General features: G+C 41.4%; 1 protein-coding gene across 2 annotated transcripts; it reads left to right on the forward strand.

The window, feature by feature from the left end:
- The first annotated feature begins 1,604 nt into the window (after positions 1 to 1,604).
- Positions 1,605 to 20,625, forward strand: ZNF845 (zinc finger protein 845). Of its 2 annotated transcripts, none has more exons than XM_080643829.1 (5): positions 1,605 to 1,793; positions 5,664 to 5,810; positions 7,760 to 7,886; positions 15,762 to 15,835; positions 16,966 to 20,625. In XM_080643829.1, the coding sequence occupies exons 2-5, from the start codon at positions 5,787 to 5,789 to the stop codon at positions 19,150 to 19,152; spliced, it is 2,412 nt and encodes an 803-aa protein (XP_080499955.1). In that variant the 5' UTR covers positions 1,605 to 1,793; positions 5,664 to 5,786; the 3' UTR covers positions 19,153 to 20,625. The 2 variants fall into 2 exon arrangements, with proteins under 2 accessions (XP_080499955.1, XP_080499956.1); XM_080643830.1 differs by having other exon boundaries at positions 1,629 to 1,793; positions 5,724 to 5,810.
- The last annotated feature ends 3,016 nt before the right edge of the window (positions 20,626 to 23,641 follow it).

Genomic DNA, 23,641 nt, shown 5'->3' on the forward strand with positions numbered 1-23,641 from the left:
CTATACAAGCTAATATTCATTATTCTGTTTACTGTGGAAATTCTGAAGATGCTGTGTCTGTGGATTGTCTTTATGTGTTTATCTGTTTATTATATGTGGTGTGTTTTCGGATGCCAATATTGTGCGGAGATATTTTATTGGCCTAAAGCAATTACTTATTATATAGGTTAAACATAATCCTCTGGTCTGATTTACTCTAAATTACAGGTTTCTAAACAGGTAATAACTTTCTTTTTTTATGTGTAGTTAATCCTCACCTAAGGAAATTTTCCATTGATTTTATAGAGAGAATGTAAGGGAGGGAGAGGTGGAGAGAAACATTGACGTGGGAGAGACACATGGATTCCTTGCCTCCTGCAGGAACTCCGACCAGGGTAGGGAACCTGCAACCAAGGTACATGCCATTGATTGGAATCGAACCCGGGACCATCCAGTTTGCAGGCAGACACTCTATCCACTGAACCAAACCAGGGAGGGCCATATCTTTAAAGTAAATAAAGATTCTTAAAACTGTAGGGAATAACTATAGTCATGAAAATACTGCAAAATAATAAAAATAAAAAATTTGTGGTACTGAGTAAACTGATAATTATTATAAATTTTAAACACTGTTGATTTTTACATTGTATTGTTTCCCAAATATAAAGAAAACTATAAAAAGACATTCTACATTATTATCAATGGCATATTAACTAGTTACAGGGACTCCTAAATGAATAACATTCATTTCAAAATGCACTCCCAGAACACAAAGGCTTCAAAGACCACAACTTACAACCAGAACACTTTTATCCCTTGAAAAATACATAAATTAATATCTGTTTCCCACTGTTGTTTGGGACCTTATCTCATCAGGTGCCTAAGGATGAATGGATAACTGGGTCTGTCTCTGACACCCCCATCCACCTGCTTCCCTAACTCAAGCTGCCTCTCCATTCAGATGGGGGGACAGGGAGGGGCTGAGAGAGCAGGCTGCCCTTCCCCTCCCCCCTCCTCACTGAGGGTTTAAGGATCCAGGCAAATCGAGGCAGGAGTTTCTGTATTCAAACCCAATCTGCCCGCCTTTTGAATTCTCTGTCACTTCACTGTAAGAATGTGTTACCGGCCTGTGAAGATCCTGGGAAAGACACCTCCCTGGGACATCTGCAGCTGAAGGGCAGGCCAGCCAGTAGCTCTAAGCACAGCCTCTGGGATCTGGAAACTTCTGTGTGAATTCCACATTCCTCCTCCCCTCTTTATGCTTTGCCACAGCTGCCATTTACTCGCTAGCACCCTAATAAAAGAGCAGCCCCTCTACCTGGGGAGCCTTGTGCCATCAAAGGGCACCTGGCCCTTTCCTCCTTTAAAGAAGTAAAATAAACGCCCTCTCTCTGCTCCTGTCTCTTCTCTCCCTTGTGAATCCTTTCACAGCCGCGTCACCAGCCACACCCCCAACAATGACGTGGAAACTCCACCAGGAAGGGCTGTCCCTGTGGGAGGAGGTGAGGGAACCAGGGCTGCCCCCTTGCTCCTGCCCCGCCCTCCCTCCCTCCCTCTGTCCCTGCAGCTCGGCCCCTCCTCCAACGGGAGTCGCTCAGCTCAGGCTCTGGCCCCGCCCATCCCGCAGGGAGGAGCATGCGCAGTTTCTTGCGGACGCGGAAGCGGCTGTGGGGGTGGAGGTAGCGGTTCCCCCGAGGAGGGTGTTTGTGCTTTAAAGCTGCTGCTCTCCGTCCTCCTCCCAGCAGGGAAGGCTGAGGGGCGCTGCAGGCGCTGAAGTCCTTGTTGAGGTCCCCGCCCCGGAGCCCCTCACAGCGGTGAGTCCGCGTCCCGGGAGGCTGCGCAGTGGAGGCGCCGCGTTCCTTTGGGCGGAAACTGAGGCCCCGGCCCGCGGTCTGTCTGCCTTTGGCTGTGGGCCACCGCCTGCCGCGCGGTTTTCCTGCTGAAAACCATTCCCGGGGCCGCCGGTCCTCCCCGCGGGGCTTAAAGTCTGGGTCAGGGGGTTCCCGCCCTTTGCGCCCCTCCCCCCGCCCGGCGCTTTCCGCCCAAAGAGCCCGGATGGCTCCCGGCCTGGGGGTCTGCTCCCCGCCTTCCTAGGCCCACCCCCATTAATAAGGGGTCTGAATGCCAGGGGAGCACAGTTCCCATGGGGTGGGGCTCAGGGGGAAGAACGCGGTGTCCCCAGAAGAGGTGACCTGCCCGCAGGGAGGGGCTTTGTGGGAGCGGTGACTGCGGGGGGCGGGGAACCGGGCTGGGGGGTCAGGAGAGGGAGTGAGAGAGAGAGACACGTGGGAGGGAGAAAGGGCGGTGAGGGGTCCACAGAGAGGGGCCCATAGGGGACGTGGGAGGGACTGGACGGTGACGGTAGGAGTGAGGGGGTAACTCGGGAAAGGAGCCTGAGGAGGAAGGAAGTGGGGAAATAGGGAGGAAGGGGAGCCCAGAGAGGAAGGGGGGCTGAGAGGGAGAGGGTCCTGGTGAGCGGAAGTGGGGCCACACAGGAGGAGGCAGGTCAGACAGAGACACTGGTTCAGAGGAGAAGAGTTGGGGGAGCGAGTGCAGGGACAGAAAGGGGGGCTCAGGGATGAGGGGGCAGAGGGGGAAGCAGCACGGAGTCAGCCAGCTGTGGGGAGCAGGACAGACTGTAACAGGCAGCAGAGGGGCCACGGGCGTGGGGAGGGAAAGACGCAGACGTGTGTGGAGATGGGAGCAATCAGAGACCAGGAGAAAGAGCACCTGAAGGGAAATGGGTTTCAGGAGGTTCATGGTCCAGGTGTAGGGACAGACAGACAGAAAAGGGGGGAAAGAGCAGGGAGGGGAGAGGGGGACACAGGAAAGGACCGCAGTGGAGAGAAAGGGATCAGGGAGACAGAGACAGATCCATAGACAGAAATACATAGCAGTGGGAGGAGGGGAACCCTGATCTGGGTGAGAGGTGAGCTGATGGGGTGTGGATGGTTAAGGTGTGATATATCGGCTCCTGGCTTTGTGTGTGTGTGTGTGTGTGTGTGTGTGTGTGTGTGTGTGTGTGTGTGTGTGTGTGTGTGTTTGTATACACACATAGATACACACACACTAGAGTCCCCTTGCACGAAGAGATTCCTGCAATAGCCCTTCCTTCCCTTGGCTTCCAGCACCAGTTTTCCCTGCACTTGGGACTCAGGACTTCTCTCCAGCTGGAGTGTGCTGCCTTTGCTGCAGACTCTGGCCAGGGTCTGCCTTCTTAGTCTTTGCTGCAGGCTCTGGCCAGAGTCTTCCATCTTCGTCTTCTCTGCAGACTCAAGCCGGAATCTTTTATCTTCATCTTTGCTGCAGAATCCTTAGTCTGCAGTCTTCCTCTTTGCTCTGGCTGGAGTGCCACTCCTGTATATTTCTTTGCCCCCGCCCTCCCTCTCATTGCAGGCATCCTGCCCCGCCCAGCCACTGCCCACCTGGAGCAGCTGGGTGGCACCCATCTTTGTCCTTCTAATTTGCATATTTCCTCCTAATTGGCTGGTGGGTGCAGTGGAGTGATGGTCAATTTGCATGTTTTTCTTTTATTAGTGTAGATCAGCGATTCTCAACCTGTGGGTCGACACCCCTTTGGGGGTCGACCGACCCTTTCACAGGGGTCGCCTAAGACCATCGGAAAACAGATATTTACATAACGATTCATAACAGTATCAAAATTACATTTATGAAGTAGCAACGAAAATAATTTTATGGTTGGGGTCACCACAACATGAGGAACTGTATTAAAGGGTCACGGCATTAGGAAGGTTGAGAACCACTGGTGTAGATATATATATATTAGAGGCCCGGTGCATGAATTTGTGCATGGGTGGGGTCCAACCAGCCTGTCCAGAGGGAGGGGACATGGGCAAATTGGCCGGCCTGCCTGGTGGTCAAACTCCTAGTCAAGGGGACAATTTGCATATTAGCCTTTTATTATATAGGATATACACTGAGTGCCAGATTATTATGGGTTCAGAGATCATAATAATCTGGCCACTCAGTGTATTTATTTAAAGATATTACTATTGATTTCTGGGAGGCAAGGAGAGAGAGAGAGAGTTAGAAACATCATTGAGGAGAGACAATTATTGATCAGCTGCTTCCTGCCTGTCCCTCACTGGGGATCAAACCTGCAACCTGGACATATGCCCTGACTAGGAATCTAACCATGACCTCCTGATTCTTAGGTCCAATCTCAACCACTGAGTCATGTTTCCTAGGTGTGCCTTTATATATTTAACAGCTGAATTGTCTTAGTTATACAGATTGAGTGACAATTATAAATCTAGAGTTTATAAGGCTTGGGAATCCTATCTAATAAAGAGGGAATATGCTAATTGACCATTACTCTGTCACAAAGATGGCTGCACCCACTTCTGAGGCCAAGTTTCCATAAGGAGCCTTAACGATCAATCAGCAGGGACCCGAGGCTATGCCCTCCCCTGCCCCCCTGGTGCTTGACAGGGGACCTCAGGCCACGCCCCCCACCTCGCGGGCCTTGACGGGAGACTTCAAGGTGAGCTTCCCATCCTGGTGCCAGGCTGGGGGACCTCAGGCCATGTCCCCCACCAAGTGGGGCTTGACAGGGGATCTTAGGCCATTTCCCCCACCTGGCGGGGCTTGACAGGGGACCTCAAGGCACGCCCCCACCCTGGTCTGGGCTCGGGGACCTCAGGCCACGCCCCCCATCCTGGCACCTGGCCAAGGGACTTGAGGCTATGTCCCCTGCACAGTGGGACTTGACAAGGGTGGGACTGGCCAAGTCTGGATCTAGCCCAATGAGGGGGGCGGCCGGGTCTGAGGCCCATGTGAGTGGGCAGGGACTTGACTCTGGGTCCCGTGGTGCGCCCCAGACTCTGACAGGAGGAAGGTTTTCATATACATTTTATTAATTTTCTTTCATCACTGACACTTGTATTACAGGAAAGGGCAACTAGCAATATTAAATTATTTCCTCTAATTAATCCCCTATTAATGTGCATGAATTTTGTGCACCAGGCCACTAGTTTTATAATAATTTGCTTCCAATTGCAACCCTTGGTCACTCAGAGGGGAGAGACTTGTCTGTTTGTGTCCCTTGTCATTTCCTGGGATGGCAAAGAGGAGGTGACCTGTGTCTGTCACCACCTGATGCTTTTTCAAGAAATATTAGAAGCTTTACCTTTGTTGCTGTGGTGTTTTGTTTGTGTGTGTGTGTGTGTGTGTGTGTGTGTGTGTGTTACTTCCATGGATTTACTTTTTCTATGTGTGACACTTAATTTATTATTTAAAAACATTCTGAGATAAATCCTCTGGGTCTTCTCAGATCCCCTGAGGAGCTTTAAGAAATGCCCTCAGGGGCACTTTCCCCCATGGAGGTGGACAGTTGCTCTGGGTGGGGCATCATTGGTTACTGAGGGGCTCCAGGTGATGGGAAGGTGAGGACAGGGATTAGCAGGAGGCTTGGAATATGTCTTTGTGAGAGTGGGGAGCAGGCTTTGTTCAGGAGAGGTAAGGGGTGCTCTGTTTGGTTTGGGGGGTCAGGACAGCAGCTCACGTTCTCGTTTCTGTAGGAGTTTGTGGATGTCTTTGGGAGGAGAGACTCATAAAAACGAAATAAAACCCCTCCCAGTGTGGTCTCCATGTAGGAGCTCATTGTTCCTGACTCTCTCCTGTGACAAAAGACAGGATGGGCATGGCCTTTTTCCCATTTCCAGGTCCTCCTGACTGTGAGTGTGAGATGAGCTGATTAAAAGTCTGTGCTAACTTCTTTGAAGGCACATTCTGTGACTCCTCAACATAGTGTCACCTGAGGAAACATCCCAGACCCCAATCAGGAGATGGACCAAATGGCTGCTTCTCAGGTAAAAGATGTGTCCTGTGTCAGAGATTATGTTTGCTTTTCCTCTAACATCGGGTGATTTATTTCTCTATTTTTGATGTCCTTGCCTTTGGAGGTTGTTTTTCTTTCCTTATTTCATTACTTTATTTATCATAGTCAATGTCAGCAGTTTCTTTATTTCTCTCTTTTTCTGTGTGTTTTTCTTCTTTTTTTCTGTGTCTTTTTTAAAATATATTTTTATTGATTTCAGAATAGAAAGGAGAGGAACAGAGAGGTAGAAACATCAATAAGATTGGAGAATCATGGATCAGCTGCCTCCTGTACCCCATCTGGCACGGGGTATGGAGTCTGATACCTGGCGTGTGCCCTGACTAGGAATCTAAGCCTGCTCTCCTAGTTCATAGGTCAACCCTCTACCTCTCAGCCCCACTGGCTGGGTTATACTTCCCTCCTTTGTGCCAGAGCCTTGTCTGCATTCATTTTGTCACCCTCCCCAGGTCAGGAAGCATTCCCATCTTTAATTAGTAACTTTCAACTACTCAAAATGTCCCTTTTGTGACAGATCAAACTTGGAAGGCAGCCATCTCTAACATCTCTACAAAATAGCTCTCTACTAATGATACATAAAATTTTTGAAAGAAATGTACTAGTAAGAAAAATTAGTTACCCCAGGCAGGTGTGCATCAGTAGTGGAGGGTTTGATTCCTGGTCCAGGGCAAGTAGCTCCTGGGTACCTGTGGTAGGCAGCCAATCCATGTGTCTCTGTCTCTCTTTCACATTGATGTCTCTTTCTCTCTCTCACTCACTCACTCTCTCTCTTTTTCCTTTCTGTCCCTCTATCTCCCTGCCTTCCACTCTTGAAAAGTCAATGGAATATATCTCCCCAGGGGAGGATTTACAACCACAAAAAGGAAATAGTAGATCTAACTTGTTTTATATCATTAAGTTTCTCTCTGTATTGTGTTTATAAAACACAAAGGGGATCTTACACAAATAGATTCATGAGATTTATGCAATCACTAAACCATCTTGATTTCATAGTTGTAAAATGTGTCTCTGTGCCTAAACTGTTAACATTATTTCAGCTATTTTTTCTTTGTGTTTTTTTCAAGTATATTTGTATAGATTTCAGAGAGGTGGAGAGAGAGAAAAACATAAATGACGAGAGAGAATCAGTGACCGACTGCCTCCTGCACACCTCACACTGGCTATTGAGCCTGCAGCCTGGTTGTGTGTCCGGACTAGGAATCGAATCAGTGACCTCTTGGTGCATGGGTTACCTTGGAACACTGAACCACACCAGCTGGACCAGGCACAATAATCCTGTTCTAAGATTTCTCATAGTAAATTTCCAACTAGGATTATGGTTCCTATGCGTCCTATTCCAGGAGCACTGATTCCATTAACAAACCCTTTAGTTCAAAGTTCTGTATGAATATTTTATGTGTTTTCACTTTCTCTGTAATCAGAAGTATGGCACATGGATCGGAAACATTGACATTACAAGTAAAAGTGAGCTTGTTACGCATGTGGAAATACAGGCCACATCTCAGAACCTAGATCAGAATCAGTATATTTATAGAAGTTCATTTCCTTGTGGTCTGCTTTACACTTGAGAAGAAGTGCATATGCTTCCTACTCAGCATGACATTTCCTGCTGAGAAATATACACCACTAACCCTGGACGATGCAAACACAGCACTCAGAAATCGGTATGCCTGTGTCCACGCTTTAATTTCAAAGTTTATTTTCCTGTAAAGTAAAATCTGTACTATGGATTTGTGGACATGTGCCATCCTCATGTGTCAGTGTTAGAAAACATATCAGAGAATGTTACTGGGGCAAAGTGTTCTTACTGGATAATTCAGGATACTCCCTCCGTCAAAACCTCTTCTGCTAACACTGTTTTCATGTTTGGTGATGTTATGAACTCTTCTGGTGGCCTCTTAGGAACTGTGTCTTTTCTTTCAGGGACCATTGACCTTCACGGATGTGGCCATAGATTTCTCTCAGGAGGAGTGGGAGTGCCTGGACTCAGCTCAGCGGAACTTGTACCTGGATGTGATGGTGGAGAACTACAGCAACCTGGCCTCCGTGGGTGAGGATGACTTCCTTCCCAGTTCCTACTCCACCCACAGGGTTTTGTTTCCTTTATTATTTTAACATCTCTAGGGGCTTCTACTTTCTGTGTTAGATTCTTGTTCTCGAGGAACAAATTGGGCCCTAGCTGGTTTGGCTCAGTGGAGAGAGCACCAGTCTGCAGACTGAAAGGTCCCAGGTTTGATTCTGGTCAAGGGCCAATGCCAGGGTTGCTGGCTTGCTCCCCAGTAGGGGGCGTGCAGGAGATATCCTATCAGTGATTCTCATCATGGATGTTTCTCTCTTTCTCTCCCTCTCATTTCCTCTCTGAAAGCAATAAAAATATATATTTTTAAAAATAGGAACAAATTGGGGTCCTTGGAATAGAAAAGAAAGGCTTTGTGATGTATGTGAATTAGGAAGTCAGTGTTTGCACACATTACATGTTGTCTACACTAATTAAGGTACTATCAGAAAATAATATTTTAGAAAATCATTTTCTAGAATATTCTAATATTCTACCTTGTCTTCTGACCAGAGGACAACCTGGATTGGAAGTGGGAAAGCCTCTATCAAAATTCACACTCCATTTTCTTTTATTATTATTTTTTTGAATTTTTTTTATTGATTAAGGTATTACTATGTGTCCTTATCCCCTAATTACCCACCAACCCCTCCCCCCCCACACTGATGGCCTCACCCACCTGTTGTCTGTGTCCATTGGTTAGGCTTATATGCATGCATAAAAGTCCTTTGTTTGATATCTCCCCCTTACCCCCACCCTCCCCTACTTCTGAGGTTTGATGGTTTGATTGATGCTTTTCTGTCTTTGTATCTGTTTTTGTTCATCATTTTATGTTGTTCATTTTATTCTATAAATGACTGAGATCATGTGATATTTATCTTTCTCTTACTGGTTTATTTCACTTAGCATAATGCTTTCCAGTTCCATCCATGCTGTTGCCAATAGTAAGAATTCTTTCCTTTTTACTGCTGCATAGTATTCCATTGTGTAGATCAGTGGCCGGCAAACTCATTAGTCAACAGAGCCAAATATCAACAGTACAACGATTGAAATTTCTTTTGAGAGCCAAATTTTTTAAACTTAAACTTCTTCTAACGCCCCTTCTTCAAAACAGACTCGTCCAGGCTGTGGTATTTTGTGGAAGAGCCACACTCAAGGGGCCAAAGAGCTGCATGTGGCTCGCGAGCTGCAGTTTGTCGACCACGGGTGTAGATGTACCACAGGTTTTCAATCCACTTATCTGCTGATGGGCACTTAGGCTGTTTCCAAATCTTTGCTATGGTGAATTGTGCTGCTATGAACATAGGGGTGCATATATCCTTTCATATTGATGGTTCTAGTTTCTTGGGATATATTCCTAGCAGTTGGATCACTGGATCAAATGGGGGTTCTATTTTTAGTGTTTTGAGGAAACTCCATGCTGTTCTCCACAATGGCTGCACCAGTCTGCATTCCCACCAGCCTTGCTCGAGGGTTCCTTTTTCTCCGCATCCTCATCAGCACTTGTCGTTTGTTGATTTGTTGATGATTGCCATTCTGACAGGTGTGAGATGGTACCACATTGCGGTTTTGATTTGCATCTCTCAGATAGTTAGTGACTTTGAGCATGTTTTCATATGTCTCTTGGCCTTCCTCTGTCTTTTTTTTTTTTCTTCTTCCTCTGTCTTCTTTCGAAAAGTATCTATTTAGGTCTATTGCCCATTTTTTGATTGGGTTGTTTATCTTCCTTTTTTTAAGTTGTATGTGTTCCCTGTAAATGTTGGAGATTGAGCCCTTATCCGTGATAACATTGGCAAATATGTTCTCCCATGCAGTGGGCTTTCTTGTTGTTTTCTTGATGGTTTCTTTTGCTGTGCAGAAGCTTTTTATTTTGATGTAGTCCCATTAGTTTATTTTTTCTTTAGTTTCCATTGCCCTAGGAACGGTATCAATGAAGAAATTGCTTCGGCATATGTCTGAGATTTTGCTGCCTGTGGATGCCTCTAGTATTTTTATGGTTTCCCGTCTTATGTTTAAGTCCTTTATCCATTTTGAGTTTATTTTTGTGTATGGTGTAAGTTGGTGGTCTAGTTTCATTTTTTTTGCATATATCTGTCCAATTTTCCCAGCACCATTTATTGAAGAGACTGTCTTGACTCCATTGTTCGTGCCTCCTTTGTCAAATATTAATTGAGCATAGTGGCTTGGGTCGATTTCTGGGTTCTCTATTCTATTCCATTGATCTAAACGTCTGTTCTTGTGCCAGTACCAGGCTCTTTTGAGAACAGTGGCTTTGTAATACAGCTTGAAATCTGGTATTGAGATCCCACCCGCTTTGTTCTTCTTTGTCAGAATTGCTGCACCTTTTTGGGGTCTTTTTTTATTCCAGATGAATTTTTGGAGAGTTCTTTCTAGGTCTGTGAAATATGCCATTGGCATTTTAATGGAGAGTGCATTGAATATATAGATTGCTCTGGGTAGTATGGACATTTTAATGATGATTCTACCAATCCATGAACACGGCATGTTCTTCCATATGTTTATGTCTTCCTTTATCTCTTTTTTCAGTGTCTTGTAGTTTTCCTCATATAGGTCTTCTATCTCCTTAGTTTAGTTCAGTTTATTCCTGGGTATCTTTTTTTTTTTTTTTTTTAGAAAGGAGATATTTTTTATTTTTTAATATATTTTATTGATTTTTTACAGACAGGAAGGGAAAGGGATAGAGAGTTAGAAACATCGTTAAGAGAGAAACATTGATCAGCTGCCTCCTGCACGCCCCCTACTGGGGATGTGCTTGCAACCAAGGTACATACCCTTGACCGGAATCAAACCTGGGACCCTTCAGTCCACAGGTCGACACTCTATTCACTGAGCCAAACCGGTTAGGGCTATTCCTGGGTATCTTAATTATTTCCATGCGATGGTAAATGGGATTGCTTTTTTAGTCTCTCTTTCTGTAAGTTCAATATTGGTGTATAGAAATGCCATAGATTTCTTGGCGTTAATTTTGTATCCTGCACATTACCGAATTCCTTTATTAAGTCTAATAATTTTAGATGGAGTCTTTAGGGTTTTCTATGTACAGTATCATGTCATCTGTGAATAAGGACACTTTTAATTCTTCTTTTCCAATTTGGATGCCTTTTATTTCTTCTTCTTGTCTGATCGCAGTGGCTAGTACTTCCAGTACTATGTCATATCGGAGTGGTGAGTGTTGGCATTCCTGTCTTGTTCCAGTTCTTAGGGGGAATGGTTTTAGTTTTTGCCCATTGAGTATGATGTTGGCTGTGGGTTTGTCATATATGACTTTTATTATGTTGAGGTATGATCCTTCTATTCCCACCTTGCTGAGAGTTTTTATCAAGAAAGGTTGTTGGATTTTGTCAAATGCTTTTTCTGCATCAATTCATGTGACTATGATTTTTATCTCTCAATTTGTTTATGTGATGTGTCACGTTTATTGATTTGCAGATATTGTACCATTCTTGCATCCCCAGGATAAATCATACTTGGTCATTGTGTATGATCTTTCTGATGTACTGCTGGATCCGATTTGCTAGAATTTTGTTGAGGATTTTGGCATCTGATTTCATGAGGGATATTGGCCTGTAATTCTCTTTCATTGTGTTGTCTTTATCTGGTTTTGGTATTAGGGTGATGCTGGCTTCATAGAATGAGTTTGGAAGTGTTCCTTCCTCTTGAAACATTTGGAATAGTCTGAAGAGGATAGGTTTCAGTTCTTCCTTGAATGTTTGGTAAAACTCCCCTGTGAAGCCGTCTGGCACTGGCCTTTTCTTTGCTAGAAGCTTTTTGATGACTGCTTAAATTTCTTCCATAGTTATTGGCCTATTGAGATTTTTAGAATCTCCCTGATATCTTTAAGATTTTGTTGAATTCAGGGAGGAAGGGAGAGTTAGAGGCAATTGATTTTTTTATATGTGCCCTGACCATATGTGTTCTCTGTATAAATAGCCGGATATGGGTTCACTGTGTTACCTGGTACCTTTTGTCAATATTGGAAAATCCTCCATCATGTTTTGTTAGTGGCTGCACCAGTGTGTTTATAACCTTGCTGACAGTGCATCAACGTTCTCAATTCTCCACTTCATTGTTAATACTTGTCGTTTTTTGATTTATGGATGATTGGCATCCTATTAGGTGTTTGGTGGTATTTCTTGGTGGTGTCCATTTGCATTTCTCTGATGATGAATGAGTTGAACATCATTTAATATGTCTATTGGACATTTATATATCCTGTTTGGGAAATGTCTATTCAGGTCCTCTGCCCATTTTTCAATCATATTGTCTTTTTGTTGTTGAATTGTTTAAGTTCCTTATATACTTTGGATCGAACCAGGGACCCCTCAGTCCGCAGATAGACGCTGTGTCCCTTGAGCCAAAGCAACTAGGGCTGCATTATAGTTTTTTGGTAACAGAAGCTTTGAAGTATGTTTTAAAATCAGGAAGACTGAAGCCTTTAATTTCATATATTCTTTTCACGATTGACTTGGTTACATGGACTCCTGGGATATTCCCATTAATTTTAGAAACAGCTTTTCTATTTTCACCAAAAATGTCTCTGGGACTTTGATAGAAATGGCTTTGAATGTTTAGGTCACTTTGGGTACTAATGACAGCTGATACTGTTAGCATTGCAAAGTAGGGTCATGGAATGTGTTTTCCAGCTTACTGTTTTGTTCTTTCATTACAGCCAGCAGTGTGTGTGTATATGTTTTCTTTTGTTAATCCTCACCTAATGGTTTTTTTTTCCCATTGAGTTTTAGGCCGAGTGAGAGGGCGAAAGGGGTAGAAACAGAGAGAATAAAATATCGATGTGAGAGAGACACATTGTTTGTTTGGCTTCCTCACAGGTCCCAAATGGGGTTGAGATCGAACCTGCAGCCATATGCTGGGCGGCCCCATGTTGTAACCACTGAGCTCACTGCAGAGGGCAGCCAGCAGTATTTTATACTTTACAGCATACAAGTCATGCACCTTCTTAGGATGTTAACTGTTAATATTTCATTTTTCCATTATGCTGGTAATCATGTAAATACATACTTAATTTATTATTCTGTATTAATTTCTGTTCCTGTACAGGGACACAGACAGCTTCATTGGTTGGTTTTATATACCATGTTTTGAGAAATTAATCATATATCTCTGTATATCTCTATATGCATATGTATATATTTTTTTTAGAAATGTGGAGCCTGTGATTTGCAATACAGAATTCTGTCACCTCTTAGCAGAGATCATTTTATTTATTTTCTACTTTTTCTTGTGACCATGGCAACTACTTAAAATATCTTAAGGTTATAACAGTGTACGTTAAACTCATAGTGTCAATTGCATACATATCTCTGCTGATTGCCATTTCTACCCATGTACCCACATGAGTTGATATCACATTATCTTTAATGTTGTCTTATAGCAAAGATTTAGGATTTTATTTTTTAAATATACATTTTTTATGTTATTTTAGAGAACAAGGAGATAGGGAGTGAGACAGAAACATCCAAGCTGAGAGAGAATCATTGTTGGCCGCCTCCTGCACCCCTCACAATGGGGAATGAGCCCAAACCACAGGCATGTGCCCTGTGCCCTAACTGGGAATCAAACTGTGACCTCCTGGTTCATAGATAGACACGTAACTACTGAGCAACTCAGCTCAGACAATTCCTTTTATTTTGTAAAGTTCCACAAGAGAAATCAAAGTGATACGTGTTTCTTTAATAGAACACCACACATTTTCATATTTCTGTATATTTTCCACATACAAGGCATCTTTATATGTTCCTATGGTAGTGTTATGTAGAATTTTTAAATTACCTCCAGAAGTGTATTTCTTGCCAAAACCGGTTTGGCTCAGCGGATAGAGCGTCGGCCTGCGGACTGAAGGGTCCCAGGTTCGATTCTGGTCAAGGGCATGTACCTTGGTTGCGGGCACACCCCCAGTGGAAGGTGTGCAGGAGGCAGCTGATTGATGTTTCTCTCTCATCGATGTTTCTAGCTCTCTGTCCCTCTCCCTTCCTCTCTGTAAAATATCAATAAAATATATTTCTTTTAAAAAAGTGTATTTCTTAAGGATTTTTTATAGGACAGGTCTAATAAAGAGAAAGTTTTGGAGCTGGAAAAGTTGTTTCCTCTCCATTGTTTATCATCTGTTCTGTCACTATTCTTATTGGATGGTTTTTTGCATTTATCAGTTCAGTCTTTTATTTCGTGCCCTTTTCCCCCATAATTTTTTTCTACTTAGAAACCCCCTAATGATCTTAGAGGCACTGTCTTTTCCATGAGGAATTAATTTTTTAGATGTTTTTAGGTAGTATTCTGGGACTCATCATATTTTCATTTTTTATCTGTTCTCATATTTATATTTAGTCTACTTACAATTCAATGAGCTGCTTGCATTTGTATGTCTCTTTCTCCAATTGTCAGGATCTTAAACTATTAATTTTTTATATAAGCTACCTACTCCTTTTCACTATTCTGTCTCTATGGGTTTGCCTTGCTGGTCAATTTGTTAGTGTCTTAGGAGTTCCTTAAATTCTCTTCACATTTCCACGTTTGTTGGCTTCTCTGAATCAAAATGTTGATGAATTAAAATTTTAATGATTTATATACAAATTTTTTTGATTATTTAATTACTATATTTTAAGTGTCCCCTTATTGATTTCTGAGAGGAAAGGAGAAGGAGAGAGAAATAGAAACATCAGTGACGACAGAGAATCATCAATTGGCTGCCTTCTGTACGTTCGGGGATCGAGCCTTCAACCCAGGCCTATTCCCTGACTTGGAACCAAACCTTGACCTCCTAGTTCATAGGTTGAAGCTCTAACACTGAACCACTGCTGCCAGGCAAATTGTTTGATGTTTTGAGTAGATCACGTATTTCATTCATGATTCTACTGTTTTTTTAAATTTGGGTATTATGTATTTCAATTTCTCCTTTTGGTATGATGTTTATAAAATACTTTCTCATTGTATTTTCATTTTGGTGTTATTATATGGTTGACTTTTCCTTCTTTCTGGAATTAACATATTTATTTGCCATTCTTTTTGAGATAATTAATATATTCCCATTAATGTATTGCCAGTTTGATTATATTTATTTTGTTTTCCCAATGGTACACTTTTCTTTCATTTTTTTATGACTTGATATCTTTTATTGAGATTCACGAATTGTAAAGTAGCAGGCTTTTGAACACACTTATTATAGGAAGAACATATAATAACCATCTGTGGAACAAATTCTACTTTCGGTCAACACTGTTTTCAGTATCTCTAATACCATACAGTATCTCAGGTTCTATTGTATGTTTAATTTCCCAGTTGGAAATATTCTCTGTTTTCTTCTCAGGCACACGATATCTTTTCAGGGTTGATATATGTCTTAAGTACCATAGTCTTTGTGGTTCTTGAACAATATCTCATTGTTTCTTTGAGCAGAGGCTGCAGGGCACTCACCCAAGGCACTCACTGTTTAATGCCATTCTGTTCGCACTGTGTCATGCACAACAGACTCTTGTTATTCAAGATGCTTCAAAACAGGGAGATCATTGAACATGCACTTCTCTCATATTTCTCTCTCTCTCTCTCTCTCTCTCTCTCTCTCTCTCTCTCTCTCCAGTGAAGAAACTGGGAATTGGGAGTGTTTTTATAATATGGCCATTGTGTGCCAGGGGGTTTGAGCAGGTATCATTGGCAAATGTACCCTACTCTTTGTCCCTCCTTGATGTGAATTTTCCTCATGGTACCAATATTGAGCTTTCGATGAATCCTTCACTGGCTCTTGGAGTACTCAAAACTGTCATTCGGCCTATAGTTGCTGGTAACTTCAACGTACACTCACTTGAATGTCAAAACTGGATATTTGTTTTCTTTCAGCTATTTCCTCTGAAGGTAACCAAGTCTTTATGCCAAAGTCCGGAATACAAGATTTATTCTCTGAAAAAATACTGGTAAGATATAAATGTTGTCACATTGATAATGTACAATTAATGAAAGCCTTGGTATTTCAGAAGAGTGTGTTGAGAAGAGAGGGAATTAATATAAGCCCAACTAGCCGAAACCGGCTAATTGCCAATAAATTAAATATATTTAAAAATATATATATAAACCCAACTAATTTGGAAAGGTTATCATAATAAATTGTTGTTACCTATAGAAGTCAAGTGTAGTATGCATTTGGGAAACCTCTTATATTAAAGTCAGTTCCATTGGTAGATCAGTGTGTTTCTGCACATGAGGGTTGAAAACAACTTTTAATGTTATGCATTCTGGAAATGAAATATGGAAAAACTAGGAATTCACATAGTCTGTAGTGTAAATAGTCCTTTGAATTGTTTAAAATGTAGGGTGGGATTATACTTTCATGGAATCATTTCTAAAATGTAGAGATTTATAATGTACTTAAAAAATTTAAATGTACTCAATTTGGGAATCTTATTAATATTATTATTATTACTGTTAAATATATTTTTATTAAATTCAGAGAGGTAGTGAGAGAGATAGAGAAACATCAGTGATAAGAGAGAATCATTGATTGGCTGCCTCCTACATGCCCCCCATGAGGATTAAACCTGTAACCTGAGCATGTGCCCTGGATTGGAATTGAACCCGGGACCATTTATTCTTCAGGGAAATGCTCTATCCACTGAGCCAATCCAGCTAGAGCCCTTATTTGTTATTCAAAAATATATTTTTACTGATTGTTGATAGGAAGGTAGAGGAAGAGAGAGGCAAACATCAATGATGAGAGACAGTCATTTCTTGGGTGCCTCCTGCTTTCCTCATACTGGGGAACCCTGGGCTTGTGCCCTGACCTGGAATGGACCCTCGACCAACTTGTCCATACATTGAAGGTCAACCACTGAAATTTGGCAATCTTTTAAATAAGGATTCATTATTCTTCCTCTGACAATGTTTTGTATATATGTTTTGTGTATGATTTTAATAAATTAGGAAAGCTTTTTTTATACAACCATCTTCATTTAATGAGTATCACAAAATGGTTCTTATGGAAGATGTGTACATGTTTAATGAAATTATAACTGTCACTAAAGGACATTCTATCTCCCATTACTACCAGAGTACACATAATGGAGACAAAAGTTATCACTGCAATGAACGCTGGAAAAACTTTAAGCAAGGATCATATCTTAATCATCATTGGAGAAGTGAGCTTGCAGAGAAACATTATAAAAATGGAAAAGTCTGTGACCCAAGCTCCAGTCACAATATATGTCAGGTTATTCCTGTTGTGGAGAAGACACACAAAGGAAGTAAAAGTGTCCAGTCTTTTCAGCAGTCTTCAAATTACACTGAACAAGAGAATATTCATCATGGGGAGGAGACTTATAAATGGAATCCTTGTGGTAGAATACCCAGTCAAATATTCAATCTAAATAAAATGGAAAAAATCAATAATGGAGCAAAACATTATAAATGTAAAGATTCTGGTAAAACATCTAATTGGCCTTCAGGTTGTACTCTAAATCAGAAAATTCATCCTGGAGAGAAGCCTTACAAATGTAAAGCATGTGGCAAAGCCTTTAAATGTCATTCATCTCTTATTGTACATAAGGGAAGAATTCATACTGTTGCAAAATTTTACAAACTCAGGGAAAATGGAAAAGGCTTTAGTCAGTCCTCAAGACAAACTCAGCATCATAGAAATGATACGGGAGAAAAGTCTTATAAATGTTCAGAATGTGACAAAGCCTTTACCTGGCCCTCAACCCTTAGTGTTCATCGGAAAATTCACACTGGAGAGAAACCTTATAAATGTAATGAATGTGGCAAAGCGTTTAACCAGTCCTCATTTATTTATCATCAGAGAGTTCATACTGGAGAGAAGCCTTACAAATGTAGAGAATGTGGCAAAGCCTTTAGATGTTCCTCACATTTTATTACCCATCAGTTATTTCATACTGGAGAGAAGCCTTATAAATGTACAGAATGTGACAAAGCCTTTAACCAGTCATCAAACCTTATTTATCATCAGAGAGTTCATACTGGAGAGAAGCCTTATAAATGTAGAGAATGTGGCAAAGCTTTTAGATGTTCCTCACATTTTATTACGCATCAGTTATTTCATACTGGAGAGAAGCCTTATAAATGTGGAGAATGTGGCAAAGCCTTCACTGCGTTATCAACCCTTACTATCCACCAGAGAGTTCACACTGGAAAGAAGCCTTATAAATGTGGAGAATGTGGCAAATCCTTTGGTAGAACCTCACACCTTGCTTATCACCAGAGAGTTCACACTGGAGAGAAACCTTATCAATGTAGAGAATGTGGCAAAGCCTTTAGATGTTCCTCACATCTTATTACCCATCAGAGAGTTCATACTGGAGAGAAGCCTTATAAATGTAGAGAATGTGGCAAAGCCTTTAAAAGTTCCTCATACCTTACTAATCATCAGAGAGTTCATACTGGAGAGAAGCCTTATCCATGTGGAGAATGTGGCAAAGCCTTCAGAAGTTCCTCATACCTTACTAATCATCAGAGAGTTCATACTGGAGAGAAGCCTTATCAATGTGGAGAATGTGACAAAGCCTTTACACGTTCCTCATACCTTACTAATCATCAGAGAGTTCATACTGGAGAGAAACCTTATAAATGTGGAGAATGTGGCAAAGCCTTTAGAAGTTCCTCTTACCTTACTAAGCATCAGAGAGTTCACACTAGAGAAAAGCCTAATAAATTTAGAGAATGTGGCAAAGCCTTTGGTGGAAACTCACAACTTAGTAAACATCAGACAGTTCACACTGCAGAGAAGCCTCATAAATGCAGAGAATGTGGCAAAGCCTATAGATGGTCCTCAGAACTTACTAATCATCACAGAGTTCATACTGGAGAGAAGCCTTTTAAATGTAAAGAATGTGACAAATCCTTTCGTGCATCCTCACACCTTGTTTATCATCAAAGAGTTCATACTGGAGAGAAGCCTTTTAAATGTGGAGAATGTGGGAAAGCGTTTAGCCGGACTTCATCCCTTATTACTCATCAGAGAGTTCACACTGGAGAGAAGCCTTATAAATGTCAAGAATGTGGGAAAGTCTTTAGTTGCCCCTCAAACCTTATTAAGCATCAGAGAGTTCACACTGATAAGCCTTTTAAATGTAGAGAATGTGGGAAAGCCTTTGGTGGAAACTCACAACTTAGTAAGCATCAGACAGTTCACACTGCGGAGAAGCCTCATAAATGCAGAGAATGTGGCAAAGCCTTTAGCTACCCCTCAAAACTTATTAAGCATCAGAGAGTTCATACTTGAGAGAAGCCTTATATATGTAGAGAATGTGGCCAATCCTTTGTCAACTCCTCCTACCTTACTAAGCATGAGATAGTTCATACTGGAGAGAAGCCTTATACATGTAGAAAGTGTAACAAAGCTTTAATTCAGTGTGCCTGCTGCACTATACAGCAGAGAGTGCATACTTGAGAGAAGTCTTACAGATGTGTTTTGTGTCGTCAGTCCTTGATCAGCAGTGAGAACTTACTGAACATCACAGAATTCATACTGGAAAGAACAACGTAAAAAAGCCTTTAAAAGTCACTCAGGTAGTATTGTACTTGAGAGACTTCATAGGAGAGAGAGACCAAACAAATGTAGAGAATGGACTGGACACTTTACCCACAGCTCACAATTCATTGCATATCAGAGATTTTAATAGTGTAGGGACGCCTTACACTGTAGAAAATGTGAGAAAGCCTTAACCTGTGGTCAAACTCAACTGAACATTTCAGGAATCATTCTAAAGAAACGCTAGTAATATGAAGTTTTCATCCGATGATTTCTCCATGGTTGAAACTTCATTGAGAATGATAAAATGAGGTCTTTCTAATTATGAGGCATATGTCCAAAAGTGTATGTCCTCATTTATATGTCATGCAACATCTGTTAATTATTACTGGATTGATGTCCCACTGACATAAAGAATGTGACAAAGCTTACTCTGTGCAACCATGACCCGACATCAGCATTCACCCTGGGGAGAAACTACAAATGTAAACAATGTCCTAAAGTCTTTAATCAACATCCATAGCTTACTCCTCACATTGGAATTCATTCTAAAGGGATACCTTAAATCTGAAGAATGTCAGAAATCATATACTTGGACCTACAGCCTCAGTCAGTATCAGCTATTGTAATCTTGTAGAAATTCTACATTCATGATATAGAAGGAAGGATTTTTGTTCAAAATGTACAGTTTACAAAACTCCAAGGAATTTATGCCTTAAAGAGATTTTAACAATGTAAAAACATCCAAGTATGCAATTGATTATGAATTTCAAAGTATCACTGAATTCACACTAAAAGGTAGCCAAAATACCTTTCAGGTATTGTTCTAAGTCAGAATGTTTATTAAACAGTGTCCTCCAAACTTGAAAAGTAGTTAGGGAATATTTATATACTTGAATATATCAAAAGAATTGATGTTTCCATATGTACAGTTACTTAGAGTGTTATCTCATTTATATTGAAATAATTTGAAGTCTTTTGAAAAGGAAATATTAATGTGATTGTAATCCCATATCACTTGATGCTGCTATGTTTCATTTCTGGTGTTTATGCGAATGAAATCATGGGGTTGATTGTTTCTTCCTGAAAGATCTGTGAGCTGTTGTATATTATATGGACTTCACTTGTGTACAATTTCCCATGGAATATTGGATACATTCTAAGGCACAGTATTTTCTTGTATTAGAGAATAATAGTATTGAATAAATCTTTTAAAATAGTTCTCGACTTTTGTAAATGATCTCATCAATGTGACTTCCTTTTCTGTGCCACTGTGTTCAGCTGAAAACTTTTTGAGGGCATGTCAGTATGTGGTTGTCATATATAGGTGACTGGAACTACACTCAGGATGGTGCTGTCTGTGTAATAGATTTTCCATAATTATGAGGAATATTGCAATACCAGTGATATTGTTGTACCCTAGATGCAGAACTGGCATGAACTCTGTATGTGGGAGAGGACACTTTTCCCAAGCTACATTGCTTGCTGAACCCGGAATAATTAATTCTATTTCTTTCATATCCTATTTCCTGTTCCTCTGGTTTTTCACTTTGTCTTCTAGGCTGCCTTTCTTTTTGCAGTGCTATGACCACAGCATGTAAAGCTCTTCCTGCCCCACATCAGCCTTTCAAGCCCTTGTAGATTCCACTCAGTAGTTTGGAGTTGACTAAAGCAATGACTGACATCAGAATTTGGCGAATATTGTTCTTTATTTTCATTAAGTTGTGGGCTACTCATGCTGACATCTATAGTTTTTAATATGAATATGAAGTTTTGGAATACCACAAATTGGCATTTGTGTACTTGTAATTGGAATGCTTTTTCTTGTCCTGATTTTCATTGCAATCCTTAATAATTTCTTATTGTCATGACGTTTACTCCTTTATTGGGATGGAATTAACCCATGTTATATCAGTTTTATTCTCACTTTTTAATATATATTTTTATTGATTTGATACAGAAAGGGAGCGGGAGACAGAGAGATAGAAACATCAGTGGTGAGAGAGAATCATGGATCTCCTATCTCCTGCATATCTCACACTAGGGATGGAGCCCTCATCCGGGGTATGTGCCCTAACCAGGAATGGAACTCTGACCTCCTGGTTCATAGTACTATGCTCAAGCACTGAGCCACGCCATCTCGGCAGGTTTTATTATTTTATTTTTTAAAATAAATCTTGCCGAAACCGGTTTGGCTCAGTGGATAGAGCGTCGGCCTGCGGACTGAAGGGTCCCGGGTTTGGTTCCGGTCAGGGGCATGTACCTTGGTTGCGGGCACATCCCCAGTGGGGGGTGTGCAGGAGGCAGCTGATCAATGTTTCTCTCTCATCGATGTTTCTAGCTCTCTATCCCTCTCCCTTCCTCTCTGTAAAATATCAATAAAATATTTTTTAAAAAAAATCTTTATTGGCCCTAGCCGGCTTGGCTCAGTGGATAGAGCATCGGCCTGCGGACTGAAGGGTCCCAGGTTCGATTCTGGCCAAGGGCACATGCCTGGGTTGCAGGCTCGGTCCCCAGTGGGGGGTGTGCAGGAGGCAACTAATCAATGATTCTCATCATTGATGTGTCTGTCTCTCCTTCTCCCTTCCTCTCTGAAATCAATAAAGAATTTAAAATAAATAAATAAATAAATAAATAAATAAATAAATAAATAAATAAATAAATAAATCTTTATTGGTCAGAATATTAGAAATGTTCCTCTTTTTTTCCCTCATAGCTCCCCTCCACCTGATTTCCCCCCACCATGCCCTTATCCCCCGCCACTGTCTTCATCCATAGGTGTAAGATATTTGTCCAAACTCTTCCTGCAACCCTCACACCCCCTACCCCGAGAAATATCGGTCCACTCCCTTTCTATGCCCCGGATTCTATTATAGTCACCAGTTTATTCTGTTCATCAGATTTTTTATTCACTTGTTTTTTAGATTCACTAGTTGATAGGTATGTATTTGTTATTTTGTTGTTCATAATTTTTATCTTTACCTTTTCCTTCTTCTTCCTCTTCTTAAAGAATACCCTTCAGCATTTCATATACTCCTGCTTTTTTGGTGATGAACTCCTTCAGCTTTTTCTTGTCTGTGAAGCTGTTTATCTGACCTTCAATTCTAAATGATAGCTTTGCTGGGTAGCATAACCTTGATTATTAGTTCTTGCTGTTCATCACTTTGAATATTTCTTAACACTCCCGTCTTGCATGCATAGTTTCTGTATGATAAATCAGCTGACAGTCGTATGGGTACTCCCTTGTAGGTAACTAACCGTTTTTCTCTTGCTGCTTTCAAGATTCTCTCTTTGTCTTTTGCCCTTGGCATTTTAATTATGATGTGTCTTGGTGTGGTCCTCTTTGGATTCCTCTTGTTTGGGGTTCTCTATGCTTCCTGGACTTGTAAGTCTATTTCTTTCACCAGGTAGGGAAAGTTTTCTGTCATTATTTCTTCTAATAGGTTTTCAATATTTTGCTCTCTCTCTTCTTCTGGCACCCCCATAATTTGGATGTTGGTACACTTAAAGTCCCAGAGGCTCCTTACACTATCTTCATATTTTTGGATTCTTTTTTCTCTGTTTTTCTGGTTGGGTGTTTTATGTTTCCTCATATTTCAAATCTTTGGTTTGATTCTTGGGGTCCTTTGGTCTACTGTTGAATTTCTGTATATTCTTTATTTTAGACAGTGTATGCTTAATTTCTGACTGGTCCTTTTCCATTTTTTTTGGCATTCTCATTAAGTTCCTTAAAGGTCGCACTAAGTTACTCTGAGGTTTTTAGAAGATTCTTGAGTAACCTTTTAACTGTGGTTTTGATCTCTATGTCTAGTAGTTTGCTTTCCTCCATTTCTTTCTTTCGTGATATGTTTCTTTGTCTCCGCATTTTGGCTGCTTCCCTGTGTCGATGGATTGGTTTTCTGTGGTAGGTGACCTATGGGGCCCAGTGGTTCAGCCTCCCCAACCACTTGAGGTGGACACTCTTGGTGCACCCCTTTGTGGTTTGTGTGCACAGTCTTGTTGTAGTTAAGCCTTGATTGCTGTTGGTACACTGGGAGGAATTGACCTCCAGGCCAATTGGCTGTAAGGACCCGCTGTGTCTATAATGGAAGAATTGCTGTGCTGGAGACACACTTATGGGTCAGGACTTGTTTCAGTGGGGCTTTGGCACTCACTGAGTCTGCCTCTTGAGTGTGTCACTTATGGATGAGAGGAGTTGAAATCTGGTGTCGTCTTACACTGATCGCTAGATACACTGGCT

Source organism: Plecotus auritus (genome assembly GCF_963455305.1).
Source record: "Plecotus auritus genome assembly, chromosome: 10".
NCBI lineage: Eukaryota > Metazoa > Chordata > Mammalia > Chiroptera > Vespertilionidae > Plecotus > Plecotus auritus.